General features: G+C 46.1%; 1 protein-coding gene across 2 annotated transcripts in view; it reads left to right on the top strand.

Annotated features, from left to right (window-relative positions):
- CAPZB (capping actin protein of muscle Z-line subunit beta) overlaps window positions 1–24,853 on the top strand; it is a 128,312-nt gene that overhangs the window by 53,838 nt on the left and 49,621 nt on the right. For both annotated transcript variants that reach the window (XM_070404225.1, XM_070404224.1), the window contains exon 2: window positions 6,356–6,445. In XM_070404225.1, coding sequence (XP_070260326.1) covers window positions 6,356–6,445 — 90 coding nt within the window. The remainder of the gene's footprint in view (window positions 1–6,355; window positions 6,446–24,853) is intronic.

The following is a 24,853-nucleotide window of genomic DNA, read 5'->3' as shown; positions in this document are numbered from 1 at the left end:
GGTCACAGATTATACAAGGCAAACCATGCTAAGTTAGACCCCATAAATTTGTGATAAATCAGCCTGGGCTCCAGCAAAGTTTACCTTTGTGCTGTCTGTGAAGTATTTGCTGAGCCTCTAGGGAATGTAAACCAGTAAAGGTCCCAATGAACTTGAGAACAAACTGTAAAGGCCCCGAAGCTTTGGTTGGTTGTTTATGTGTAGACAGATGCTGTTAAGTACAGATGTGCCACAACCAGTCACTAGAGCAGGCCAAGCAGGACTTCTGCTCGGAAACCCGAGCAGTCGGAGTTACTGCTTGTCCTTGAAATTACAAGCACTGTTTTTAAAAAGCACATTCATGGAGTTTCCTCAGAAAATTAAAAATGGAACTGCGATTTGACCCAGTGATCCCACTTCTAGGAACATATCCTAAGAAACCCAAAACACCAATCAAAAAGAATGTATGCAGCCCTATGTTCATAGCAGCACAATTTACAGTGGGGAAACTGTCCCTCCTTATTCTTTGACATCCCAACGAGGACTCATTTTGTATTTTATTTTTTATTTTTCTTTGCCATATGAATCTCGACTACACCATCAGTTCCTGAAGACAGCAACTTTGTTATGCTCACCATTCAACATCCCAAACAGTGTTTGTCACCTAGGAAACACTCAAATAATGACTAATTGAACGGGCAGAGGATTCCAGAGTGAAGTGAAATGGTCATTCTTTTACTATTTAAGTGGCGCCGCTGGTGTAGTGGTATCATGCAAGATTCCCATTCTTTTACTATTTACCTTTCAACCTGGAAAACACCACCAGTGAAGGTGGAACTGGTAAAGTTCGTTTTCTGAAGGAGGTGTCCAGGGTCAGGGAGGATTTTGAAGGAGCCATCCCTTGCAGAGCCCTTAGTCACAGGATGACAGGATACAAAATGAGTAGGAAGTAAAAGGTTAGAAGTAACCAGGGTGGGGAATCCCAGGGGAAAATGGACTCATGAAGAAGCCCAAATCAGTGTACTATGGACTATGCCTCGTCTCTACACCTTCTGTGTCCCATTCTTGTACACGCCACACAGCCTTCTGATTCTTTGCTATTTTGTGGGTGGTTCCGTGAGGGTTGGAACTAGGTTTCCTTCACTGGGCCTAGTTCAGGGCCTGACTCACAGGGCTTGGCACTCAAGGCATGGTTGTTGAATTGAAACCTAGTTGCAGGCCTTCAGGGGGCTATTGAAGGGCAGGACAGGTGGGACGCTGTGGGTGCATCTGCACTTGCTATAGGATATAGGACCCATCCAGAAGGACTCTAGCGGCTGTCCAGCCCAAATCCTAGGCCACAGGGTTGTCTCACAGACATCAAGTGACAGGGTAGACCTTGGACTTAGCTTATGAATCCCATTTCTGTCTTTGTCTGTTCTTGTTTTTATTTTTTATTTTTAAATTTCTTTATTGATTAAGGTATTACATATGTGTCCTTATCCCCCCATTACCCCCTGACACCCCCCCCCCCCCCCCCCCCCCCCCCCCCCCGCTCATGCCCTCACCCCCCTGTTGTCTGTGTCCATTGGTTAGGCTTATATGCATGCATACAAGTCCTTTGGTTGATCTCTTCCCCCTTACCCCCACTCTCCCCTACCTTCCCTCTGAGGTTTGACGGTCTGATCGATGCTTCTCTTTCTCTGGATCTGTTTTTGTTCATCAGTTTATGTTGTTCATTATATTCCATAAATGAGTGAGATCATGTGATATTTATCTTTCTCTGTGTTTTTATTTTTTAGTTATCTTGGAAAAAATATTTAGTGAAGTAAAACAATGAAAATGAAACAGAGAGCCTAGAAATAAACCATTCATATGTGGTCAATTAATTTACGACAAAGGAGCCAAGAATGCACAATGGAGAAAGGATGGTCTCATCAATAAATGGTGTTTGGAAAATTGGACAGCCATGTGCAGAAGAATGAAACTGGACCCCAGTCTTATGTCATACACAAAAATCAACTTAAGCATTTTTTTAGCTAATAACCATAAAGGAACATAACATATATGTAAGACTTAGCCTCATGATATGAAACGCTCAAATCCAGCATTTTATGCAAGATCTACATGAATATCAAATTTTATTTTCCCCTAGTGCCTTTTCCTCTTAAAACTACTTTTCTTACTCTTCTGAACTTTATATTTATCATTCCCTTGTCTTAGCTAATAAGGAAAAAAAGCCTTGCTATAGTCGTTTAAAATACACACATACACACACGTGTGTGTTTATATCTAAATTCTAGTTCAGTATGTCTTGTTTTTGAGCTTTATAAAAGTGGCAGCATCCTAGCTTGCTTCCTCACTCCCACCATCAGTCTATTTCTGGGGTCACTCGTGTTGATGCATGGACCTTAGATCATCCATGTTTTCCTCATTCTCTTGTGCCATTTCCTGTTTGGACCCCTCAGGATTTGGGATGACTCCCACACAAAGGGTTCCAGTTAACTCTAATTTTAACTTTTTACAAGCTGTCATTAAGTTTTCCCATGTTGCTTGCCTTATGGGAAGCTTTTAGTCATTTACTAATTTAATGAAAATTAGATATCCTTAACCTTAGAAATTTGTAGTGAAATATTGCCAATTAAGATTAATTGGGATTAATGCAAAATAGGAGTTAAACCACTTTGCAGCTTTCAGCTAGGTACAGAGGGCTGTCTGGAAGGAAGCCTTTACGAGCGCTGGCATGTGGGGTGAGGCTGCCATCAGCATATTGAGCTTGGCGGTCTGAACGGGCTCTGTGGAGGGTTAAAGCAATGTCTTTTCCTGTTGATCTTCTCTGGCCAAGTTACAGCTTTTCTTTTCCTAGGTAATGCACTGCTCACCTTCTAGTTGATCCCTTCTAAATCCCAGTGTGTTCTGGATTTAAGCTTCAGTGTAGCTAGGCTTACTTTGTCTAAATTTCTATTTTAGTTCTCAGGAAGATTGTTAATATCCAAGTTCAGAATATTTCCAAAGACCAGATGTTTTTAGGAGTTGTAAATGGTCTGCGAATTAGAATTGTATGTCCAATTTTTCTGTGGCCTTAGCTTTGATTGTTTTAAACCAAGGTTTCTCAAACTTGACTCTACTTACATATTGGGCCAGGTTGTTGGCATCTTTCCTGTGCATTGTAGGGTATTTAGAAACATCCCTAGTCCCTACCCATGAGATGCCAGTAGCTTCCCCTCTCCCAGTAATGACAATCAAAATGGTCTTTAAACATTGCCACATGTCAGTGAGAGCTTGTGGCAAGGGCAAAATCAGCCCCCGTAAAAAAACACTCGTTTACACCTTTCAAAAAAGTTTTAGGTTCACAGCAAGAAGGTACAGAGGCTGCCCGTATAAACCATGTCCTCACACATGCATAGCCTCCCCTGTGGGTTTGGACAAATTTCTAATGACACATATCCACCATTTATAGTGTCATACAGAGTGGTTTCACTGCCCTGAAAACTGACTGTGTTCTGCCTATTTATCCCTGCTTCTCCTCCAACCCTTGGCAACCACTGATCTTCTTACTGTTTTTATAGTTTTGTCTATTCCAGAATGTTATATGGTTGGAATCCCACACTATGAACCCTTTTAAGATTGATATATTAGCCGAAACCGGTTTGGCTCAGTGGATAGAGCATCGGCCTGCGGACTGAAAGGACCCAGGTTCGATTCCGGTCAAGGGCATGTACCTGGGTTGCGGGCACATCCCCAGTAGGAGATGTGCAGGAGGCAGCTGGTCGATGTTTCTCTCTCATTGATGTTTCTGACTCTCTATCTCTCTCCCTTCCTCTCTGTAAAAAATCAATAAAATATATTTTTAAAAAAAAAGATTGATATATTAATATTTCACTTAGTAATTTACATTTAAGTTTTTTTCATGGCTTGATAGCTCATTGCTTTTTTCTTATTTTTAAATTTTACTTTCAATTACAGTTTGCATTCAGTATTATTTTGTGTTAATGTCAGGTTTACAGCATAATAGTTACACAATCAAACACTTTACAGAGTGTTCCCCCTGATATTTCCAGTACCCACCTGGCACCATAAATAGTTACTATAATATTATTGACATTAATGGCAGCTCATTTCTTTTTTGGGTACAAACCAAAGAGTGCTGTTGAATTGTATAGTAAGAATCTATTAGTTCTGTAAGAAACCACCAAACTGTCTTTGAAAGTGGCTGTATCATTTGCATTCCCACCAGCAGGGAATGAGGGTTCCTGTTGCTCCACAGTCTTGTCAGTATTTGATGTCAGCATTTCGTGTCAGCATTCTGGATTTTGGCTCTTCCTACAAGTGTTTAATGGTATCTCATTGTTAATTTGCATTTCTATGATGTTAAGCATTATTTCATGTATATTTGCCTGTATATCTTCTTTGGTGAGGTCTTTAGCTCATTAGTTTATACTTTTTAACTAGCCTACTTGAATGATTTAAGGTTTTCTATTCTTGCACAACTATGGGTTTGAACACCTACCTCCAATTTAGAGCAGTAGGAAAGGCTTCGGGGTTGGGTTGACTGAGGCGAGTGTTATAAAATATTTTTTATTTTAAAACATTTAAGACATGTATTTGCATACATACAGAAACATACTGCTATGAATTAAACAGTTCACAGGTATTAACTAAATCATTGCAAGAACCCTATGAAGTGTATGCTTTCTATTTTATGAATAGAGGCTTGTAGAGACTAACAACTCTGCCCGAGGCTATAAGTTAATGAATGGCAGAGTTGGGAATGGAATATGTCTCACTAGTGTCAAATCAGCTGGTCTGTGTTCTCGACCTTAGAAATGGTGTTAAAATGTCTTCCCATGCCAGCAAGCCATACGCATGTCACCGTGGCCTTGGCTAGCATAGAAGGCATGGCACAAGTAGGAAATTCATGGTTGCTACAATGTTTCGTTAAGCAAAACAAGTGCTACAAAATTTCTGGTGTGTGTGTGTGTGTGTGTGTGTGTGTTTGTGTGTGTTTCTTTGCAGGTAGCCAGTGTGTTGTGGGTCCCAGAATAAATTGTCACTGATAACCATCTTGAGCAGGGGATGAGTCCCTCCCCCCCTTTTAAAATAGACTGCTGTATATGCCATATTAGTTACCTGAAAATGAAATTGCTTCCAGTTAACTTAATGTATTATGTCTTTGGTGAATATAAAGTAGATCCTTGTCCCTGAGCCTGTTTAAAATTATATATCAGGAGTGTAGATGGTCATAGTCAAAGGTTGTATTTCATTATAGCCAAACATGGCATTTCCAGGATTACTTTGTATATTTTATGAAGATTCCTTAGCTTCTTGATTTAGGGCTTTAAAAAAATCCTGAGATTTGCCTGACCAGAGCAGAATCAGGATACAGATCAGATAGTGCTTCTGACCGGTAGTGTTGGGGGCTCCGTCTGCCTTCTGTGTACTCCTCAGAGTCTTGACCATTTTACCTGGCCCACCTTTCTCACCTTATTTCTTGTTGGTCCTCCTGAGGTCTGGCCTTCTTGTTACAGCCCACTCTGCACTGAATTTACTTTGCACTTTACCAGTCTTGCCCCCACTTAATTGTTCCTTCTTCCTTCACCATTCACTACATATTTGTGGTCACTGGCACAGGGTGGCTCTCAGTAAATATTTGCATCATGAAATTAAATGAAGAGGGTTCTGTGAAGCACACAGGGCTGAAAGAAGGTGCTCGGTAAATGAGAGCAGTCTTTATCCTCCCAGGCCCCCTGCGCAGCAGTGACGCCAGTGTATTGCCTTGTGGCCACTTGGCCAGCTAGTGTGACCTCTTGGCTGTAAGTGGTTTGGTTCAGGTCTTTGTCTGTCTTGCAAGGGCCTGGCACCAGGGAAGATGTCCCAAGCTTTAGTGAATGACTGAAGCACTGAACCTTTGTGTGCATTTTGCTGCTTGTTCTTTGCCTGGCTTTCTCCCTGGCTTGGAGCTCATCAAGGAACCTGACCCGGTGGTGCTACCTCATGTTACCTGTTTAAATCCAGGTTATAGCGAAGGATAGAGCTTAATCTGCTATTCGAGCATGCTGACTGCAGAACCCATCGGGAGTTAATACATCTGCATCTCCCATGGTCTGCTGAAAAGCCAATGACACTTTGACGTGGGTAGAACAGGGTCACTTTCTGAACTCTCTGGCCTGCTTCCCACTTCTTTGCTTGTCTTTTGGACGCCTCCACTTGAGACAGACACTGCTATCAAAGAGGGACTAGCAGTGTCCCTCCAGGAGACGGGACCGAGGGCCCACTGCAGGCCTGCTTGGTCTTAGCATACCCTGAGCAAGCTGAAACTGCTAAAATGTTGTTAAAAGAGGGTTTTTGGTGTTTCTGTTGGCAAACGACTTAGACACTTTTATTTCTTTTTTCACAGAGTGATCAGCAGCTGGACTGTGCCTTGGACTTAATGAGGCGCCTGCCTCCACAGCAAATTGAGAAAAACCTCAGCGACCTGATCGACCTGGTACGTGCCTTGTTCATGTGGCTTCATCTGGGGCTAGGGCTCATAATTGGTCGCTTTTGAGTACCTTTTCCCATGCAGAATTCAAAACACACAAGAAACCTGTCCCTCCAGCCAGACACCACCATGACGTGCCTCCAGACAGATAAGATGGGTTTCATAGGGTTGTCTTCATTCAGCACCCTCCCCCGTGTTAATAAGCCCAAGGCTGGAGTTCTGAAGTTGATTACAACCTGTCTCCTCCCCCCACTGGCTTGTTTTCAGTTTCTAGAAGCTCACCTTTAGGCACGGAGAAGAGGTGGCCACACATGCAGCGAGCAGTCAGCAGTGGGTAGTGTCAGGCTTTAGTAGTGTCTCTGCCACAGTGGAAGTTCCCACGCCCAAGCAGCATGAAAATCTACCCTGGGGAATGCTTGGGTGGCTTCACTTCTAGTTTGAAACGGCATAAAACACAAAAGTCAGTTTTTGAAGAGAGTTCATCACATCTGTTTTTTTAATATTTAATTTTTTTTGAGGTTCAAAATCATCGATCTTAAAATGATGCCTCAGATGAACTGTCACCATAATATTTTTTGAAATGCTCAAAAGTATTAAAAAATATCTGTGAAGCTATGGGAAATATTCAAAAAGGTAAAATAAAATAAAATCAGGCCCCTAGAGGCCAACTGAGTTACTGCATCATTTGGCCAGTGAGTTCTAGCCTTGGAACCTGAGCCCTGAATCCCAGTCCTCTGTTCTTTTCCTCTGTCCCATGTCTTCTTGAATATAATTATCAGCTGCCAATCCTGGCTCGTTGGTGAGGTTTGAAAACTTGTTCATGTGCTGTAATGATATATTTAATTTCATTGCATGAATTCCAGAATAGTTTTACTAGGGAAAAAATGTGAATTGCAGGAGACGCATGTCATTCACCAGTCAAACTCTTCACAGTGGTCTGGAAGGTCCAGAGTGAAGCTATTTTATGTTTATAGGGACGCAGACTCCCAGTTTAGAGGCAGCTGTATGAGACAGAGCGGAGCCTATTGAAGATAGCACGTGAACTTGCTATCTTTTGTGTGTAGTAATTCAGGAAGTGGGAAGAAGGAGGTTTCTTGAGGTAAATGATACAGACAAGAAAGCCAGCTATATAGGTGCTTGTGATGGCGGTGGAGAGGAAAATGGAAAATATGATGGGTCCTGTTGGACAAGTACATTCTTTAGATGAGTATTAAAGAAAGAAGGTTGAATGTGATGCAGGTAAACCTTCTATATGTTCAGAATCGGGGATCACAAACCAAGAGCCAGGGAGGTGACATAAAACACTGAAGTGGACTTCGTGTAGACAAGGGGTCTGGCTGGCAGGCTCCATCTGAGAGCAGTGGCCCCTCTGCTCCAGGCACGTGGTGCCCTGTGGGAATATGGTGTCTGTTGCTTGTTTTCAGATTTTTCTGGAGGAGCCGTACATTTGGAGTTACATGTAATATATCCTGGTTTTTAAACATCGGCCGAACATTGGATTGGTTAGATCTGATTTTGTGTAGAATTTGGGCATGTGTCTAGGAAATGTGAGTTGTGGGGACAGGGGTCAGAGAAAACAGTCTTTGTTGGGAAATAATGAAATATAAAGTTGGATAGGTAGGAGGTGTCCTTGAAAGTCAGAAGGAGGGTTTTAATTTGATGTGGTGCTAATTGTCACCACCAGCCCCCTTACCGAGCTTTGTAGCAACACTTGTGCTAAGCAGTTTACCTGTGTGCCTGTGTTTAAATCTCAACAGTCCTATAAGGCAGTATTACCAGATGTAGTCTAGAAGTGTTGTATGTCTGCCTTTTTCTCGGTTGGAGGGTTTTGGTGAATCATATGTGGAAGAGGTGGGCAGAGGTTGAAGGTAAGATCAGATCCCTAATTTGGTCGGCTACAGAGGCTTCTTTTTCTTTTAAACTCAGCATGAAAGTGTGCTTAGCGGAGTTTAAGTTTAGTTTGCCAATTTAGTTATGACTGTGTTTTAGAAATAAACCAAACATAGGATGGATGATGAGCAAAATTTTCTCAGTAGACTCTTCTTGGTGTTTAACAGGCTATTTAGTTCTTATGGCTACCGAAGTGTTTTACTGCAGCTGTGTATTTTCTCTGTGATTCCCTCGTCATCCTTCATTTCAGAGATGTGCACGTTGCTGCTTTTATGGAAACCTGGTCGGCTGGTTCCCTTGCTGCATGTGCCACTTGTACTTGGGCTCAACAGGAAATTGCAGCATTGATGGTGAATGAAGGAGCCATCTTTCACCTTTGCCAAATACTGGGTGGGAGAGATCAGCCCTGAGGTTGAGTTTGCAGGAGGAGGCTCGAAGCCAGGTTGAAGTGCCACACTGTGTCTATCCCTGATACATGATGTTGTATGCAGCCACTGCCTTTCTACATTTAACTTTGTCTTCAGTAGAATGTGGCTGGAAAGGGGATGGAGGCAGGTGTAGGTTGTGGGAACGAGCTGGGTACTTTTATTTGTGTTACCATTTCCTTGACTCTCCGTAATGTATATATGACCACTTCATCTTTTTTGGGTGATTTAGACTCTGAGGAAGAAGCCAGGGTGGTGGTGTGGCTGAGCAGCAACAGGAATCCCGATTTCTCCTGCTGGGGTAACTCTGCTGGGTACTTTGGGTCTGATCACTTACACTTAGCGACAGGTTAAATATGGTATGTTTTCCTGGTGTGTCAAGTCTTACCTGTTTGGGGAAAACTGTTAAATAATTTAATTCATTAGTAAGCTAAAGTATTAAAAAAGATGTATTGTGGAGAATAATTTAAAATTCACATAATTAAAATGCCCGGCCATTGTGTGGCTCAGTGCTTAAGCATCGACCTATGAACCAGGAGGTCATGGTTCAATTCCTGGTCAGGGCACATGCCCGGGTTGCTGGCTCCATCCCCAGTGTGGGGCGTGCAGAAGGCAGCCGATCAATGATTCTCTCTCATCATCGATGTTTTTTATCTCTCCCTCTCCCTTCCTCTCTGAAATCAATAAAAATATATATTTTTTAAATTTTTCACATAATTAAAATAAAAACACCTAGAGACTTGAAAGACATTCCTTTCTTAGAGCCAGACCACTTAGGAGTATCAGTTCACTTTTGCTGGAGAGGCACTGACTTCCCCTCACTTGTTGTCTGGAGGCCAGCCTTGGGCCCCATCTACCTGCTAAGGCTAAACAAGAGGCCATAATAGACTCCCATCATCCAGAATGGCCTGGGGAATCGGTGTTCTCATTAATTTTTTTAAATATGAAGTATGATGAATGTTCAAATGGAAATGAAGCATGACTTTTCAGCGAATTAGGATCTGGTAAAGCACGCCTCATTAAAGCTGTATTGACATGCTTCAGAAGCCACTTTTGATTAATGGTCTGCTTCAGGTCCTTGTTTTGCACTGAGGTATATAGGAGCATTTGGCCTGGTTTTGTGCTGGATCCTGTGACCAGTCCTATAACTTACTTTTTGAATGTTTTCCTTTAATCATTGTTGTTTTTCTTCTATTTTCCCTGGGAATGACAGGTGTGGTGTGTGGGTTTTTTTTTAAACTGGATTTGCAGAATTCTCTCATTCTTGTAAGAGTTGGTCTGTGCTGAGTGTACTGCTGTGGCTCTGAGGTTCACTTGCAGTTTTAGTTTCTTCCCAAAGCTGTAATTTCAGAAAACTCACACTGTTATGGGTCCGTCAAGCAATGTATTCGGGCCTTTGTTTCATGTAATCTGGGATCAGTCAGATGTTTTTAAAGCCGCTAATGCACCGCTCGGTGTAAATTGCAATCATTCCTCCCATGCTCACCTGCCTAAAATAATGAAGGGGAGGTAGTTGTTTTCAAGAAAAGTCTCCAATTTTAAGACTGACAAGAATGTTAGGATTTGCCAGCATTCCCCATGAAGGGAATGGCCTCTCTCAGATGTTGGAGCCAGAGAACTGTAGGCAAATGTACCCAGTCTGCCAGTGGTCCGATTACAGTGTAGTATTAAAGAGAAATGTGGCGTGTGCTTGGCAGCTAGGCCAAGGCAGCCCAATTTATCATGCGGGATCAGCTTGCGTTTCTTCTTTTCTCTTTCCAGCTTCAGAACTTTTGCTGCCTTGGGATTGTAATGCTTACTCTGATTGGTGGGAAATGACCTCCTTTTGCAGATGGCCCAAACATCATTTCATTACACATTAATCCCGTTGTACTAGAGTAAAGCCCACCGAAACCCATTGTTAAGCTGATTCAAAAATACGCACAGGTCCATGTGGGCCAAGCAAGAATCCTGTGATGTTAAGATGCTCCCTTGGCTTCCTAAACTTTGACCTTCTAAGGCTTTGCTCTACACATTGGCAGCAATAGCTGGGGTATATTTTGAGCCCTGAGCTGAGGAAGGAGTTTGTTTCTGCAAATTGGCACCCAGCAGGCCCTCCATCCTTTGCCTTATTAAGAGCAAACCAAAAATAGCCCTAAATCTGTTTAACTAGGCAGAAAGTCTCTACTTGTACTGGTCACTTCATTTTTTAATTCCTTTCTTTGCTATAGTCACCCAGAGGTCCAGCTCTTGGGTGTCCCCAGACTTTAACCAAGCAAGGCGGACGACATCAGCATTGGGAAAGCACCCAAGCCAGACTTGTAGGCTGAAGGTGAAAAGAGACATCCCGACGCTCTGACCAGGGAGGGAGTTGACAACTTGATCAGTTTTCATTTCTGTATATTCCTCTTTTCAGCAGCCAGAGTTGCCCTCCAGAAATAGAAAGGGCCAGCTGGGCACAGGGCTTGCACTGCCAGCCTCAGCAGTACCTTTACTTTGAACAGCTCGCAGAAATTGTCCACCTCTAGTCCAAGTAGCAAAGGAGCAGGAGGCCCTGACAGATCAGAAGGCTGGAGTGCACGGGGTACACTTAGGCCTTGGGGCTCAGTGAGCAAGTGGGCGGAGACACAGCTTTGCTTCTAAGAACCAGCTCTTTGTGAACTCCCACTCATTATGACTGGTTGGTAAAATTAAGGCTAATAGTATATTTAATAGTTCATTAGTATTACTGATTGTCTGATTTCTGCTAAACATGGGTACTCAGATTTCAGACTCTAGTAGGTGAACCAATGAAACCTGGAAATTATTTTTCCCATGACTGCTGTGTGGAATATGGCATCAAACTCAGTTCTGTTCCCAGGTGATGAAGACGTGCTGGCTCTTGAGGGTCTTGAAGGCCAAATGTGACGTGCTTTAGTTCAAGTGTGAGCAGTGAAACTAAGAGCATTTCCTTGCTTAGTTTCCCCATTGTTATCACCATTTAAAACAGTCTCTACCAGCATTTTTTCCTCCTTAATTTCAGATGCAACATCTAAAATGCCTTTTCCTTTCCAAAGGGGTCTTAGCCGAAGTGGGTGAAAAGTTCATGGATTCAGTGGACATTTACTGAGCACCTCTGAGTGAGGTACTGTGCTCACCCCGGGAGGAAATGCAGCCTTTATTCCTTGCCTCCCCTTTCACAGGAAAAAAAGAAAAAGATCGGGAATCCTAAAACTTGATCCCTGATAGAATGACTTCGGTTGGATTCTCTCAGCCCCTTGGTCTTCCCAATGACTATCGAGCTACAGAACCAAGATATTCTTTCTATGTTTGAAATCTATGTGCCAGACACACCATTCTAGGTGCTGGGGGCGCAAGATGAAAGGCCTTGCTCCATAGTGTGTGCATTTAGTGGGGAATTCAGGGAAGATTTTTCTAGAAGAAGGAAGACTTGGCCATGGTCATGCCCTCTGTTATCTGTTGAACAGATACCTAGCAGGCATATTTGTCTTTGAGTAAAGGTGTTCTAGGCTCTGTAGTGGTGGGCCCAGTCAGCACAAGCTTTGCTGCCTCTTCTGACTTGTTTCTGGCCACCTTTCACTTGGCTTCTTACTGCTTCTCAGATTCTTTCCCCAAAGTATTCTTGACAACAGAGGAGAACAAATATATGTGTGGAGTTTTGGGGGCAAATCCAAAGTGGCTGCCTCAAGTGGATAATTTTGTTTAGTCTTTTAAAAAAAATTGTGTTCCAATTCATTACATGCCCATATGCAAGAGATTTTAATATAAAAAGAATGCTTTTTCCACCAACTCAAGTTGATGCTCCAGAAAGCTGGGCTCTGTCCCCCTGGGACATGGCTTTGCCGAGGCTCATGACGCACAGCACTGATGCACATGGCTGGTGCCTGTGGAGCCAAGGCCTGCTCTGTGGCCCTGCCAGGCCAGGAGGGGTCTGTGCTGCACCCCATTTGCTGTACCTAGGGAGGTGCCCTGTGGGGTTCCATTGGAAGTAGGGGAACTTGGCTTCCCTTCTCCCATTTGTCAGAGAGTTTGCCGGGAAGTGTTCTCTCCTAGGCTGGACACTGTCTCTGGAGCAGGAGCAGGGGAACGGATTGAATAATTGGTAATTATGCAACAACCCCTGCAGCCTCTGTTGGACTTGTGTTCCCCAGCTTTCCTACACGCGACAATGCCGCAGTCCCCTTTACCAGGGTAAAAGCATTCCAGCCAAGGGCCTCCAGCAGGATTTTAATGAACTCCATTCCTTGGAAAGTTGTGGTGAGCCTTGTCATGCGAGCCTTCGCTCTCTGAATGGACTGCAGCTGTGGTGACTACAGCGGGGAGAGCCAGAAAGCAGACCCCTGGACCGACATGCTGACCTGGCCCTCTGCTCCCATGCAGGTCTGCCACCGGAGGGACAGGCCTTTCATGACCCACCCTGTCACTGAGGCGAGGACCCTGCCAGCTAATGGTGGAGTCTCTGATATGTGTCAAGGTGGCAGCTGGGCAGACTATCTAAATCAGCGATTCTCAACCTGTGGGTCGAGACCCCTTTGGGGGTCGAACGACCCTTTCACAGGGGTCGCCTAAGACCATCGGAAAACACATATATAATTACATATTGTTTTTGTGATTAATCATTATGCTTTAATTATGTTCAGTTTGTAACAATGAAATTGGGGGTCACACAACATGAGGAATTCTATTAAAGGGTCGCGGCATTAGGAAGGTTGAGAACCACTGGTCTAAATGCTGTGATTTGCTTAGAAAGAGGAAATGGGGCTTCCTGGGAAATGGCCCTCACCTGACCTGCTCCCCCAGAAATACAGCCAGAAGCTATTCGAAGTTCTCGTGAGTTCTGTTACAGCAGAATAATACATCCAAATGTGAGTCCATTAAGAATGAGATGAATCGCCTCCTGCGCAAGCAGCTCAGAAAATTAAAGCATGAACCCAAATGAATGGAGAAGGAAAGTACAGGGGCCATTTGCTTTGTGTGTGTTGTGTCCCTTGAGGAGCAAAGCCTGTTTCCAGGAGACTGATGAGATGTCTCCTGGTCCTGAACATTTCTAGAACAGTAAACTTCCCCTGGGGCAAGCGGGGCCGTGCAGCAGAGCTCTGGACCGAGGGCAGAACAGAGGCCAGAATGAATGGTGTCGGACAGCTCAGAAACAGGCCCAGTAATGTCATAACTCAGGATATAGTACAAGTGATGTTCAAATTTCACTATGAGAACATAATTGATTACTGAATAAAACTGCCAAGACCACTAATAACTTCGAAGGAAAACGAGCCAAATATCTATCGCATAACATGTACCCGTACTCCTAGTGGACTAAAGAACTAATAGTAAACGAACATAAAGGAACCAGAGGGAAACATCAGTAATATTTGATACTGAGATGGGGGAGGCATTTGTATGACAGAAGCTAATGTCAAAAGGACGGCTTTGGCATATGCAAAGTTAACTTACAAGTTTAAACAAAATAAACTTCAAAGCAAAGGGCAAACTCTGGAAAACCATTTGCAGCTTATGGCAAAGACCGTATCTTCTAAAATCTTTAGAAGACACCTCTGAGGTGGTTAATGTCATTGCGCCACTTCTGAACTAAAGGAGAAGCAGGGGCTTTGGCAACTTGTTCCAGGTCAGCAAGTAGTGGTGGAGCCAAGCTTTGAACCTAGGCATTCTGACGCCGGGTTTCCAACCACTGTGTGCTGTTGCCTCCATCAATAGAGAAAGGTAGGAATACGCTGCTGACAAAGAGCTCGGCATGCAGACAGGTGACTCACGGGAGGCGCAATGCACACAAACCTTTCTTCTCCACTTGCCACGAAAGTGCAAGTAAAACCAGATAGGATGGTGGGAGTGTCCTTCCCTGATGCCCCTTCTTCCTGCTCAGTGGACGGACTGCATCCTCTCCGGGGGGCAACCCACGCTTTTCCTGGCTCCATAGAATTAATTTGTCAGCTCACCTTGATGTGGAGTCTCTTGAGAACAAAGACTGAGCAATTGAGGGACACTCTAACTGCTCTCTAGGAGTTTCACCATCCATATTGTCACATTAAAAGTTCTGAGAAGTCTTGCAGTTGAAAGAGAAGAACCTGTTTTCCTTTAACCCAGCATTTTTCTGAGTTACTTTCATGGAATCCACTTTGGAAAACATTGGTTCCTGAAAAGGCTCATAACCTACATGTCAAATGACCTGGACTTTAGACCCTTTTTGGCAGTGGCCTTAAGTGTGATGTTAGCCAGGTTTTAAATTTTCATAACTGGTAAAATGGCATAAAAAGAAACATAGCTTTCCCAATTGTGTTTTTTTCCCCAAAGGAGAACTGCTTCAGAAAACCTGTAGCTCCTTCAGCAGGAGGAGATCGGTGGGTGGGGAAAAGCACTGCGTGCAGTAAGCAAATCTTACAGGAAGTCGGGAAACCTGGGCTGTAGCTTTGGGCCTGCCATTCACTTGCCACGTGATCAGCAGGTCTCTCTGGGTCTCTGTAAAGTGAGGGCCAGATGGTCTCAGTATCTGAGTTCTGCTGCCTGGACTGAAACAACATCACCATGGATACCCTTATGTTGATTTCACCACCTTCAGGATCCCCTTTTGCTGGCAGAAGTGGCATCTGTTTCTCTCAGGTCTTTGACCCTGTAACTGCCCCATGGGGTGTGTATGCAGCAGAGTGGAGCAGGCTGGGGCCTCTGGCAGTTACCCGAGTCAGTCTCCAGTACCTGAGCAGAGCAAGACTGACAGGGTCTCGAGTCCCATCTCTGTCACCTTCCAGCTTTCAGACCTCAGGCAGGTCACTGCACCTCCCAGGGTTCCCTCCAATACACAAGATTGGGATAAGAAACCGGTATTTATTCCTGGGGCAGTCGCCAGGATTTAGGAGTATACATAAAGTGCCAGCGTGTACGTGTAAGACAGGTGCTTAATAAATGCTAGCTGATGCTTTCATTAATTACCTTCGCAGGCTTTCTCAGGCCTGTTTGTTAACCCCTGGGTCCTGCCTGCCCAGGGGCTGTGCCCTGAGCCCCCAGGCAGCCTTCCTGACTGTTTTCACAGGTGGACACAGCCCCGGCCTTGCCTTTCACAGGATGGGGTTTATAACCCAGCGCAGGATTGTCGGGACTTGGTTTATTTAACCTGGAAGGGGAGATGAGAAGGCTGTCCATTGAGGCACTTTAAATGGTCATGAAAACGCCCCCTGCCTTCTCTGAACTATCAAGGTTGGGCTCCCTGAACAGGAAGCTGTGGGAAATGCCAGTGCCTCTTGATCCAAAGTGAGAGAGGAGGTCAGAGTCAGATGGTGGCTGCCTGGTTTCGTGACTAGTAAGGACTTTCGTCATCCCACAGATACCTAATACCGTGCTTGTGTTCTGAGCTGGCAGGGGCGGGCTCCCTGGATGGTGTGGGTCTTCCCCTGCCCCTTCCTGGTACTCTCCTCTGTGCGCCAGTTCCCCGAATGCATAACTGCTCCCAGGTATCCCTCGGAGTTCTTTGGAAGCCCTGAGGAAAAGCTAAAATGGTTGGATGGTCAGACAAGGTAGGAGGGGTCCTAAGGTTGATCTTACCATCCAAGTTGTCTGACAAGCCAGCTGACACGGTAGCCTCACTCACTGGTCGTCTGACCTCATCGCTTCATTTTGGGCACCAAGAGTTGCCACACGGTAGCTGTATGTTATCCAGATAGGACACCTGTGAACTCTAAGCCCTCAGGACCCCTTTCTATTATCCAGGCTCCTGCTTTCTCATGCTTCACTTCCAGTCAGTGTTCAATAACATTTTATCAAGACTGCTAATCTCCTGTTCATGCCTTAACCCACATCTCAAATCTCCCTCCCCCTCCCCACAGGGCCAGCGCAGCCCCCAGGCATCCCTTTCTCCAGCTTGGGAACACCCAAGTCCACGTGTGACGGTGTTTCACAGTCACCCAGTGATGGTCCTCTGTCCCAGGGCATTTTCCCCCTCCTGGGCCTCTCCTGAGTCCTTCTCATGGTGGGGAGGCTACTTAGCACTTCACCTACTGCTACCTGTTCATAGGCATGATGCAGGAAATGCATCTGAGGTGCCACCAGCCAGGGAGTGGAAGTTGGGGATGGGTAGAAGCAGAGTGCCCATTATTTTGCACATTCCTTGAAAACAGATTGGTTATTGAGTGGTCCCCCTCTCTTCCTACACTTGCTTTATTTGCCAGGTTGAAGAAGCCTATTTTAGTATGCTTGGAGATCAAGGCTCTTGGTGAGGTGTTTTTGGGGCTCTTAGTCTGAGATTGCTAGCCTGCAATGTCTGCGTAGGAGCATTAGATGTGATCTTGTTGAGCACCTCGAATTGACAGGCCCAACCGAACTCACCTCTCATCATCACCACATCTTAGCTGTGTGACCTGAGCCTCGATCTCCTCATCTAGGAGATGGGTGTGAGGACACTAACCTTGAGTTCTAGAGACTGTAAATGCCTAGCATAGTACCTGGCTTGCAATAACTGTCCGCATGGGGTTCTAAGGTCACATCAGACTTGCACGAGCTTGATGTAGCCGTTGTGCAAATGAGTGAAACCCTGCTGGCCTCCTGATTTTTCATTTATAACTGTCAGATGCCAGATACTGTTCTAGACCCTTTACACATTTAGTTTCTTCAAACCGGACACCACAAATCAAGTCTTCTGTCCCCATTTTACAGATGAGACAACTGAGAGAGGTTTACTGAGTTGGTCACAGCCTCACAGCTAATTAGTAAGTAGCTGAGTCAGGATCATCCCCAGGCCCGTCTTACTCAGACGCCTAATCTCTCGCCATGCTGTCTGTGCTCACAGCTTCCCCAGGAACAGCTTTCTCCTTGTCACTGCAGGCCACCAGCAGACAGCTGACTCTGAATGCAGATATTGTCATGATAATTAGCACCAGCAAGAAGTTGCTCAGTTTCCTAGAATGTAGCTGTTCCCCTTTCCAGGCTGAAAGGGTGTCCTGTTCTGGCCTTCCATTGTTAAAGATGAAATACTGATGGAGATGGAAATGGCCATGGTAATGATCATGTGACCTCCCGTGTCTGTGGATGCCACCACCAAGCAACCTCCCTGTCCCTGTTCCTTTTTTGTTGGGAAGTTGGAGGTGGGGATGCCTTCCAGTACACCCAGAGGCTTCCGTGGCTTACATAAAGGAGTCAGAGCTTTCGAAGGGCGCAGGGCTGAGGAGGGGTTTGGGGCACAGGGCTGAGGAGGGGTTTGGGGCGCCGGGCTGAGGAGGGGTTCGGGGCACAGGGCTGAGGAGGGGTTTGGGGCGCCTGGCTGAGGAGGGGTTCGGGGCACAGGGCTGAGGAGGGGTTTGGGGCATAGGGCTGAGGAGGGGTTCGGGGCGCAGGGCTGAGGAGGGGTTCGGGGCACAGGGCTGAGGAGGGGTTTGCCCTCCTCTGTGTTTGGGTCATTGGTCCTCATCAGGCCAGGCGCTTTTTAGTCATTAGTCAGGCAGTTTGTGGTTGCCCCTTTGCCACATGTGTTGCTGCCTTCCTGGACCTGTCACACTCACAATTAAGACTCATTAGAGACCTGTCAATCACAGCATGCACAGGACCTGCCCATGCTAGGCCTCATCCAGGGGCAGTCCAGCCCCACACCCACACACCCTGCAAATGATCACCAACCAAATTCTAGGTGCTTGGTGTGCAGGGGAGAGGTGAACAGCACCTGTGAAACGCCAGATTTTTAGGTCCTGGTGGGCCTGTTACCTTTTACATAATTGAAACCTTCTAGCTAAGTCCAGAATTGATGCTACAGATGGTGGTGGTAGAAGTTTTGTCAGATGACAGCTTTGGAATAAGTATCTGACAGCAGTCCACTCAGAGGAGAGACTTGAGCCAAACACAGAGGAGATTTAATTACCGCTAATCTCCCTCTCTGCTCATTCTGGAGTGTATAGGCACATTCATTACTATTGACTGGAAGCTGAAAGAGGACTCCGGGTTCAGAACAAACCCCTAGAGGAGATTTGCCCCAGGCTGGAAATGATCATCTTTCATAGTGGATTTTCCCCTTTCTGTGTGCTGAATATAAGGTGGGAGAGAGAGGTGTGTCAGGCACTTTACAGTGGCTTACCACTTCTCCGTGTCCATACCTGTGTCATTGACTTTCCTACTTCTAAACATCGTACAAAGCCACGTCTCCAGGTTGTGTCATTCAGCAGGGGTTGGCTTAAAGCACTTCCTGTTCATTGTGTGCCATCATTTTGTCTTTTTAGCACCGAAAGAGTCCTCTGGCTTCGAAGCACCTGTGGAATGAAGTAATGCTCATCCTTATCCCCAGACCCCAGATAGTAGTCCCATTATTGATGTTAAATAGATACTAGTTCATGATTCCATAAACCCTCTCATCCCCAAATTCTGAGAGGAGAGGACTGTTGTGTTAACACTTTCTGAGCTGTGTAATCTTAGAGATGAAAAGGCTGAGCGATTAACTCAGGAGACCTCAACCCCATGTCCTCAGACCTGGTAGCCCAGGTGGCAATACACGGAAAGGCTATAAATCATCGATAATCTTAAAGATCATCTGAGTGTGAATGGGCCCTGAGTAGCTAGGTGGAGTGAGTAAGCATTTTAGGTGCTCTGTGCCTCGGTTTCCTCATCTCTACAGTGGAGAGGATTATGAACTTACCTCATTCTCCAAGAAGGCAGTTGTGTGGGTTAAAGGATGTCGTGTGGGTGAAGTGCCTAGTGCAGTGTTGGGTGCAAACAGCTGCTCAGATCAGTGCTAACCGCTGTGTAGAAGGAAAGGATGATGGTGGTGAACTTGTCTTGTGGGCTTTGTGACAACATATAGTGAATGGAGGAGCAGTGCAGGAATTGGAACAGCTTGAATGCCTTGCCTTTTCCACTGCAGTTCAGCCGTCCTTCTCAGGAGGCATGTGCCCTGCATTTTCCTCTTTGGCCAGGTCAATGGGTGAATGTTCTCCAGCCAGGAGTGGGGTAGTGAGATCTTCTCACAATACCAAGTAGGCCTTACCTCTTAGGTCTTGGCAGTGAAGGTGTTCAGCTGGGCATGTGATATGTAGAAGAACTGCATCTGGGAGCCCAGGGGAGAGGCTGGCCCCAGGGGCATCGGGTGCAGCTCAGGCTATGGAGGCCACTGGAGACAAGATTGCACATGCCCAGTGTGGTCACTTTAAAGAGTGCCGCCCACCCGCATCCAGCCTGCCAGGGGGAGGTACATGCATCCTTATTTTAGAGCAGATCAGTGAACATTTGTTGCTAGTACCCCGCCCTAGGTTACCGGATTATTCTAACAGCCTCTGGACCTCCCTGCCTATAGTCACCCATCCACCATCCCTCTCTGCAGCCAGAGCAACCTTTCCAAAACTAGTCCTGATCATGACCCTCCGTGGCCCATCATGACTCACTGTGTCATCGGATTGAGCCCTGAAAACTCTTGATCTGGCCCTGTCCACCCTCCTGCCTCCCCAAGGCCCCTCTATTCCAGCCATACTGGCCTGCTGTTGGGTCTGCCAAGGCCCTGTGCCCTGTCTTGTTGGCTCTTTGTGCACGCTGTCCCCTGTGCTGGGAACACATCTCTATACCGGCTCTGCTTATCTTCAGACCTCTGCTTGGGCCTCACTCCCCACCCTGTACCACTGTCACAGCTAATACCTGCATTCAGAGTGTCACCAGCCATGGCACTCGCCTTTACTCAGTTGGAATCGCTTAAGTATATGACTCTTCCTGCCTGTTAAGCTCCCTGAGGGCAGGGATCTTGTCTACTTTGTTCACCTTTGTATCCCCGGTGTGTGGATGTAGTGGGCACTCCCGAAGGCATGCTCCAGCCCCTCCTGAATGCTGGAGCCTGAGCTGAAGCACGGGGTCGGAGAGCTCATAGTCACAGGGAGAGAGATATCCAGATAGATGTAATACCAGGATCCGGCAGAGAGGAACACAGCGCTGTGGAAGCACCACGCAGGAGCACCAAGCCCACTCTGGTGGGCGGGTTTCAGGGAAAGCTGTTTGGAGTAGGTGAAGCCTGAGAAGCCTCCTAATAGGGTGAGAGGAAGGGAGTTAGCTGGGCAAAGATGGAGTAGCAGCAGTGTTTCTGTCCAGATTACAACCTGTGAATTGATGCCTAGTAAGCTTTGGGCATTGGTTCAGGCCCCATGGGACCCTTGCCAAGAAGCAGGTGCTGGGCACACACTCCTGTTCGCTGAGGATCAGCTGCTCGTTGCCAGTCAGACTTTCTAGATGGAAAAGAGAAAGGACAGAGATCAATTGATTATCTGCAATTTTAAGATTAGAGCTGGGAAACGTGCCTTTTTCCTAGACTACTCCATGTGCCCGCCTGCCTCGGGAAAAGCCCACATCAGTCCTTTCCTGGAAGCCGTGACCTTGTTGGCTCTGTGCAGACCAAGTGCTTTATGGAGCTGCCAGTGCCACCTGCCTTTATCTGGCCTAGGACTTTCCGAATCAGATCATCTAGGCGCTCTGTCAAAGCCTCTTTCACAGCTTTGGTCGCTAACAGCCACTGCTCCCAGGGTAAACTCCTGGCTTCCCATTTGCCCTGAACTCTTAGCTTTTGGTGGAGGAGAGGGCTGCAGGGTCTGTGCCTGATCTTTGTTACCCTTAGAAATCACTTAGAATTGGCAACTCTTTTCATAACTGCTTGCTTCTGCTTCTGCCACTTGGGTGTCAAATAGGCAAGCATTCCCTCTGGATGGCGCAGGGGAACATCACTTTTCTCTTTTAGTGCAGGTCATCTGCTCATGCGCAGGCTGCTTCTCTTGAAAATACTTGTGGAAGTGCTGTATAATACACGCAGATGACAAACACAGTCTCTAGGTCTGAGGACGTGCTGTGTTTTCCCCTGCATTTCTGCCTCAAAACACCTTGACAAGAGCTTTCCGGTGTGCTGTCTGTGAGACCTTAGGGAGGAGAGAATCCACCCGTCTTCTCCCAGGTGGTCCTCTTCTGTTGACTTAAGGGATCACCGGAACCACTGAAAAGGTGGCAAGGGATACGGCCAGGTGCTTCATTCTTGGTGAGAGCAGAATTTGGACCTGTTGATTACCCATTGGTTTCCACATTCTTTCCATTCTTGAGACCTCGGGAGATTTGCTGATGCTCCGGGCTCTGCAAATCTTTCCCCAATTAAAGGGCCTCCCAGTGGTTGCATAGCTCTTCTGCCTCAACTTTCTGCCCTTTTCTGTTTGTGTTTAAAATTCCTTCTTTCCAAAATGTTTACCCTCGGCAAGTCTCCTTGAAAGCCCCCACTTTTGTTTGGGGAAGCTTTTTTTCCTTTTCAGTTTTTATTCCGCCCATGTCCAGGAAACTTAAGTCCCTTTGGACTTGCTTGTGCAAATGCTCTCTGGTCATTTTTTTGTTACCGTTGGTGTGTGTCTTTCTCCACAGTCTTGGGAGAGGGCAGTGGGTGCTCCTGGTGTTGGTGCTGTTGCAGTTTCTGGGTGGATGAGGGACTGGAGGGTCATTTGGGTTTCACTCTGGGCAAAGTGAACAAAAGAGCTCAGTCCTCCCAGGGTTCTGTTTAGTGGTAAGGAGTACTTCACAGTCAGGGAAGTACTGTAGAGGAATTTGACCTTGAAGAATCAGAGTTCTGCAGCAGGAGGCTAAGCTCTGGAGATGAAGGAGGATACTGGGTTCCTGTCAGCTGGAGCTGGGAGGCATAATCCATCTGAAATGCATGAAGACCCCCTTCCTGGGCTTTGCCCTTATGGAATTTTCTATCAGGAGGGCCATCTAGCTCCTGCATTTCAGGAACTGTATGGCATCCTCTTGCTGGTGGACCCCACAAAAACTTGGAAGTCTGAGAGTATCTCTCTAAGTTAGGTCCTGCCTTCTGGTTGATGAGAAATGTGAGACATCAAAGTGAGTTGGAGAGAGTTCACTTCCCCAGAGCCGTCGGGAAACCTGGTGCAGGTTGGTGAGCACTGGCCCTGATGAGGAGTGCCCAGGTCCTCCCCTTAGACCACATCTAGTTGGGGAAACAGATTAAAAATACTTGAGCCCGGCCAGTGTGGCTCAGTGGTTGAGCATCGACCTATGAACCGGGAGGTCATGGTTTGATTTCAGGTCAGGGCACATCCCCAGGTTGCAGGCTCGATCCCCAGTAGGAGACGTGCAGGAGGCAGCCAATCAATGATTCTCTCTCTTCATTGATGTTGCTATCTCCCCCTCTCCCTTCCTCTCTGAAATCAATAAAAAAAATCTATTTTAAAGAAAACAACACTTGAGGAGAGCATGGTGTGCTCAGCCTGCTCAGCCTGCTCTCCCTGACATGTGAAACAGGCCAGGAACGTGGACCGGGACCTAGAGGAGCCTGTGAGGCCTGCAGGGTTTTCTGGTTGAGCCTGCCTGGCAGGACCTGGTTCTCATGCCCATCCATCACCAGCCACTGTAAAAACTGATGACGTGCTAACTGCCAGTGAGGAGGTCTCAAATACATGAGGGGGCACTGAAGTTGATGGGGATCTATGTCATGGGCACTAGGAGGGACTGGACTTCCCTTCAGTGCATAGAATTGGGGTAGGGGCTCTGAGGGACAGGAAATCAGTCTTGGAAGAGAGAAGAGGTCATTTGGGTTCTTTATACAAATGAAGACATTTCCTAAGAACTTTAAATTTGAACATGGAATTCAGAGAGAAGCTCACACGGTCACAGCCTTTACATTCTTCCCCATGTTGTGGGTAATTCGCTTGTGCGGCTGGTGTGGCTGTGTCCTTGGCTGTGTGCCTTCCAGGTGGGCCCAGGTCTGGGTCAGTTTTGGATCTCACACAGTGCCTTGCTTAGTACGTTTCATTTTGCTTTGTTTTAGGAAGACCGTCACAAACTTTTGATTACCTTGGAAAGCCACTTCCTGGAAGGTTATAAGGATAACTAGTGTTCGGGTGCATGGATTCGTGCACATTGAAAGGAAATTAACTAAAAGAAATATTTTAATATCACTACTCGCATCTTGTTAATGAAAAGAAAATAGGATTCTACTGAGTCTCTTATTTACCTACTTCAGGACTTCTGTGAGGATCAAATAAGATGAGGCACGGGAAAACACATCACAAACATTGGGTTAAACTGTAAAATATTTGCACCTGGCTATAAAATAAGTCATGTTCTTGGGCTGGAGAAACTCCAAGGAGGCTAGTTGCTAGGGAGAGTAAGCCAGGCGTTGCTATGGGATGTCATTACCCAGCACCCACAGTGACTGTTTCCGGGCTGGGATGGGCTGGGCTGTGGGCTGCCTTTTGAACCATGGGGTCTTGGCAGTGTTGGCTGCGATTTGGTGGGCTGTTGCTCCAGGTTGGTGGCGGGGCCTGTGTCCCACTTGGGGGAAACCAAGTGTTGGTTTGTGGGTGCCAAGTCCGTGGTGCCGTTTATTTTCAAATGGCCACATCATAGCAGCTCCTGCATTGAGTGTCTGCCTCCTGGTGGTCAGTGCATGTCATAGCTACTGGTTGGATGGACACTTAGCCTTTTATATACACTGAGTGGCCAGATTATTATGACCACCTGACGTTTGTAGGCAAATTAGCTATAATTTCGCGCTGAAGTTGCTAGAGGGCCAGACCATTATAAATAGGGAAGCAGGTTGTTTACCACGACAGAAGTGATTTTTTTCTGAAGATATGGGTAAACTACGCGATTTAACAGCCTTTGAACGTGGGTACACACACACACACACACTCTGAGTGGCCAGATTATTATGACCACCTGACGTTTGTAGGCAAATTAGCCGTACACTGCATCGAATGGGATATAGAAGCCGAAGGCCTGTTCAAACACCTTTGCTGTCTGTAGTTACCAAGATAAAACGTCTCCAATTCGCACAGGAACACAAGGATTGAACAGTCGAGCATTGGAAAAAAGTCATGTGGTCCAATGAATCACGTTTCCAGTTGCATCATGCCGATGGCAGAGTGAGAATTTGGCGTAAACAGCATGAAAGCATGCACCCCACATGCATGAGTACAACCCTTCAAGCTGGTGGGGGCAGTGTTATGGTTTGGGGCATGTTTTCCTGGCATGATTTGAGCCCTTTAATTCGTGTGGAACAACGTCTGAATAGCACAACATACCTAAGTATCGTTGCTGATCAAGTTCATCCTATCATGTTGATGGCATATCCCAATGGAGATGGCTTCTTCCAACAAGACAATGCGCCATG

The sequence above is a fragment of the Myotis yumanensis genome, unplaced genomic scaffold (assembly GCF_028538775.1).
Source record: "Myotis yumanensis isolate MYYU_CA2020_CCGP unplaced genomic scaffold, mMyoYum1.0.hap1 SCAF_2, whole genome shotgun sequence".
Taxonomy (NCBI): domain Eukaryota; kingdom Metazoa; phylum Chordata; class Mammalia; order Chiroptera; family Vespertilionidae; genus Myotis; species Myotis yumanensis.
The sequence above is the reverse complement of the archived record's forward strand: the minus strand, read 5'-3'. Positions and strand labels throughout refer to the sequence as shown.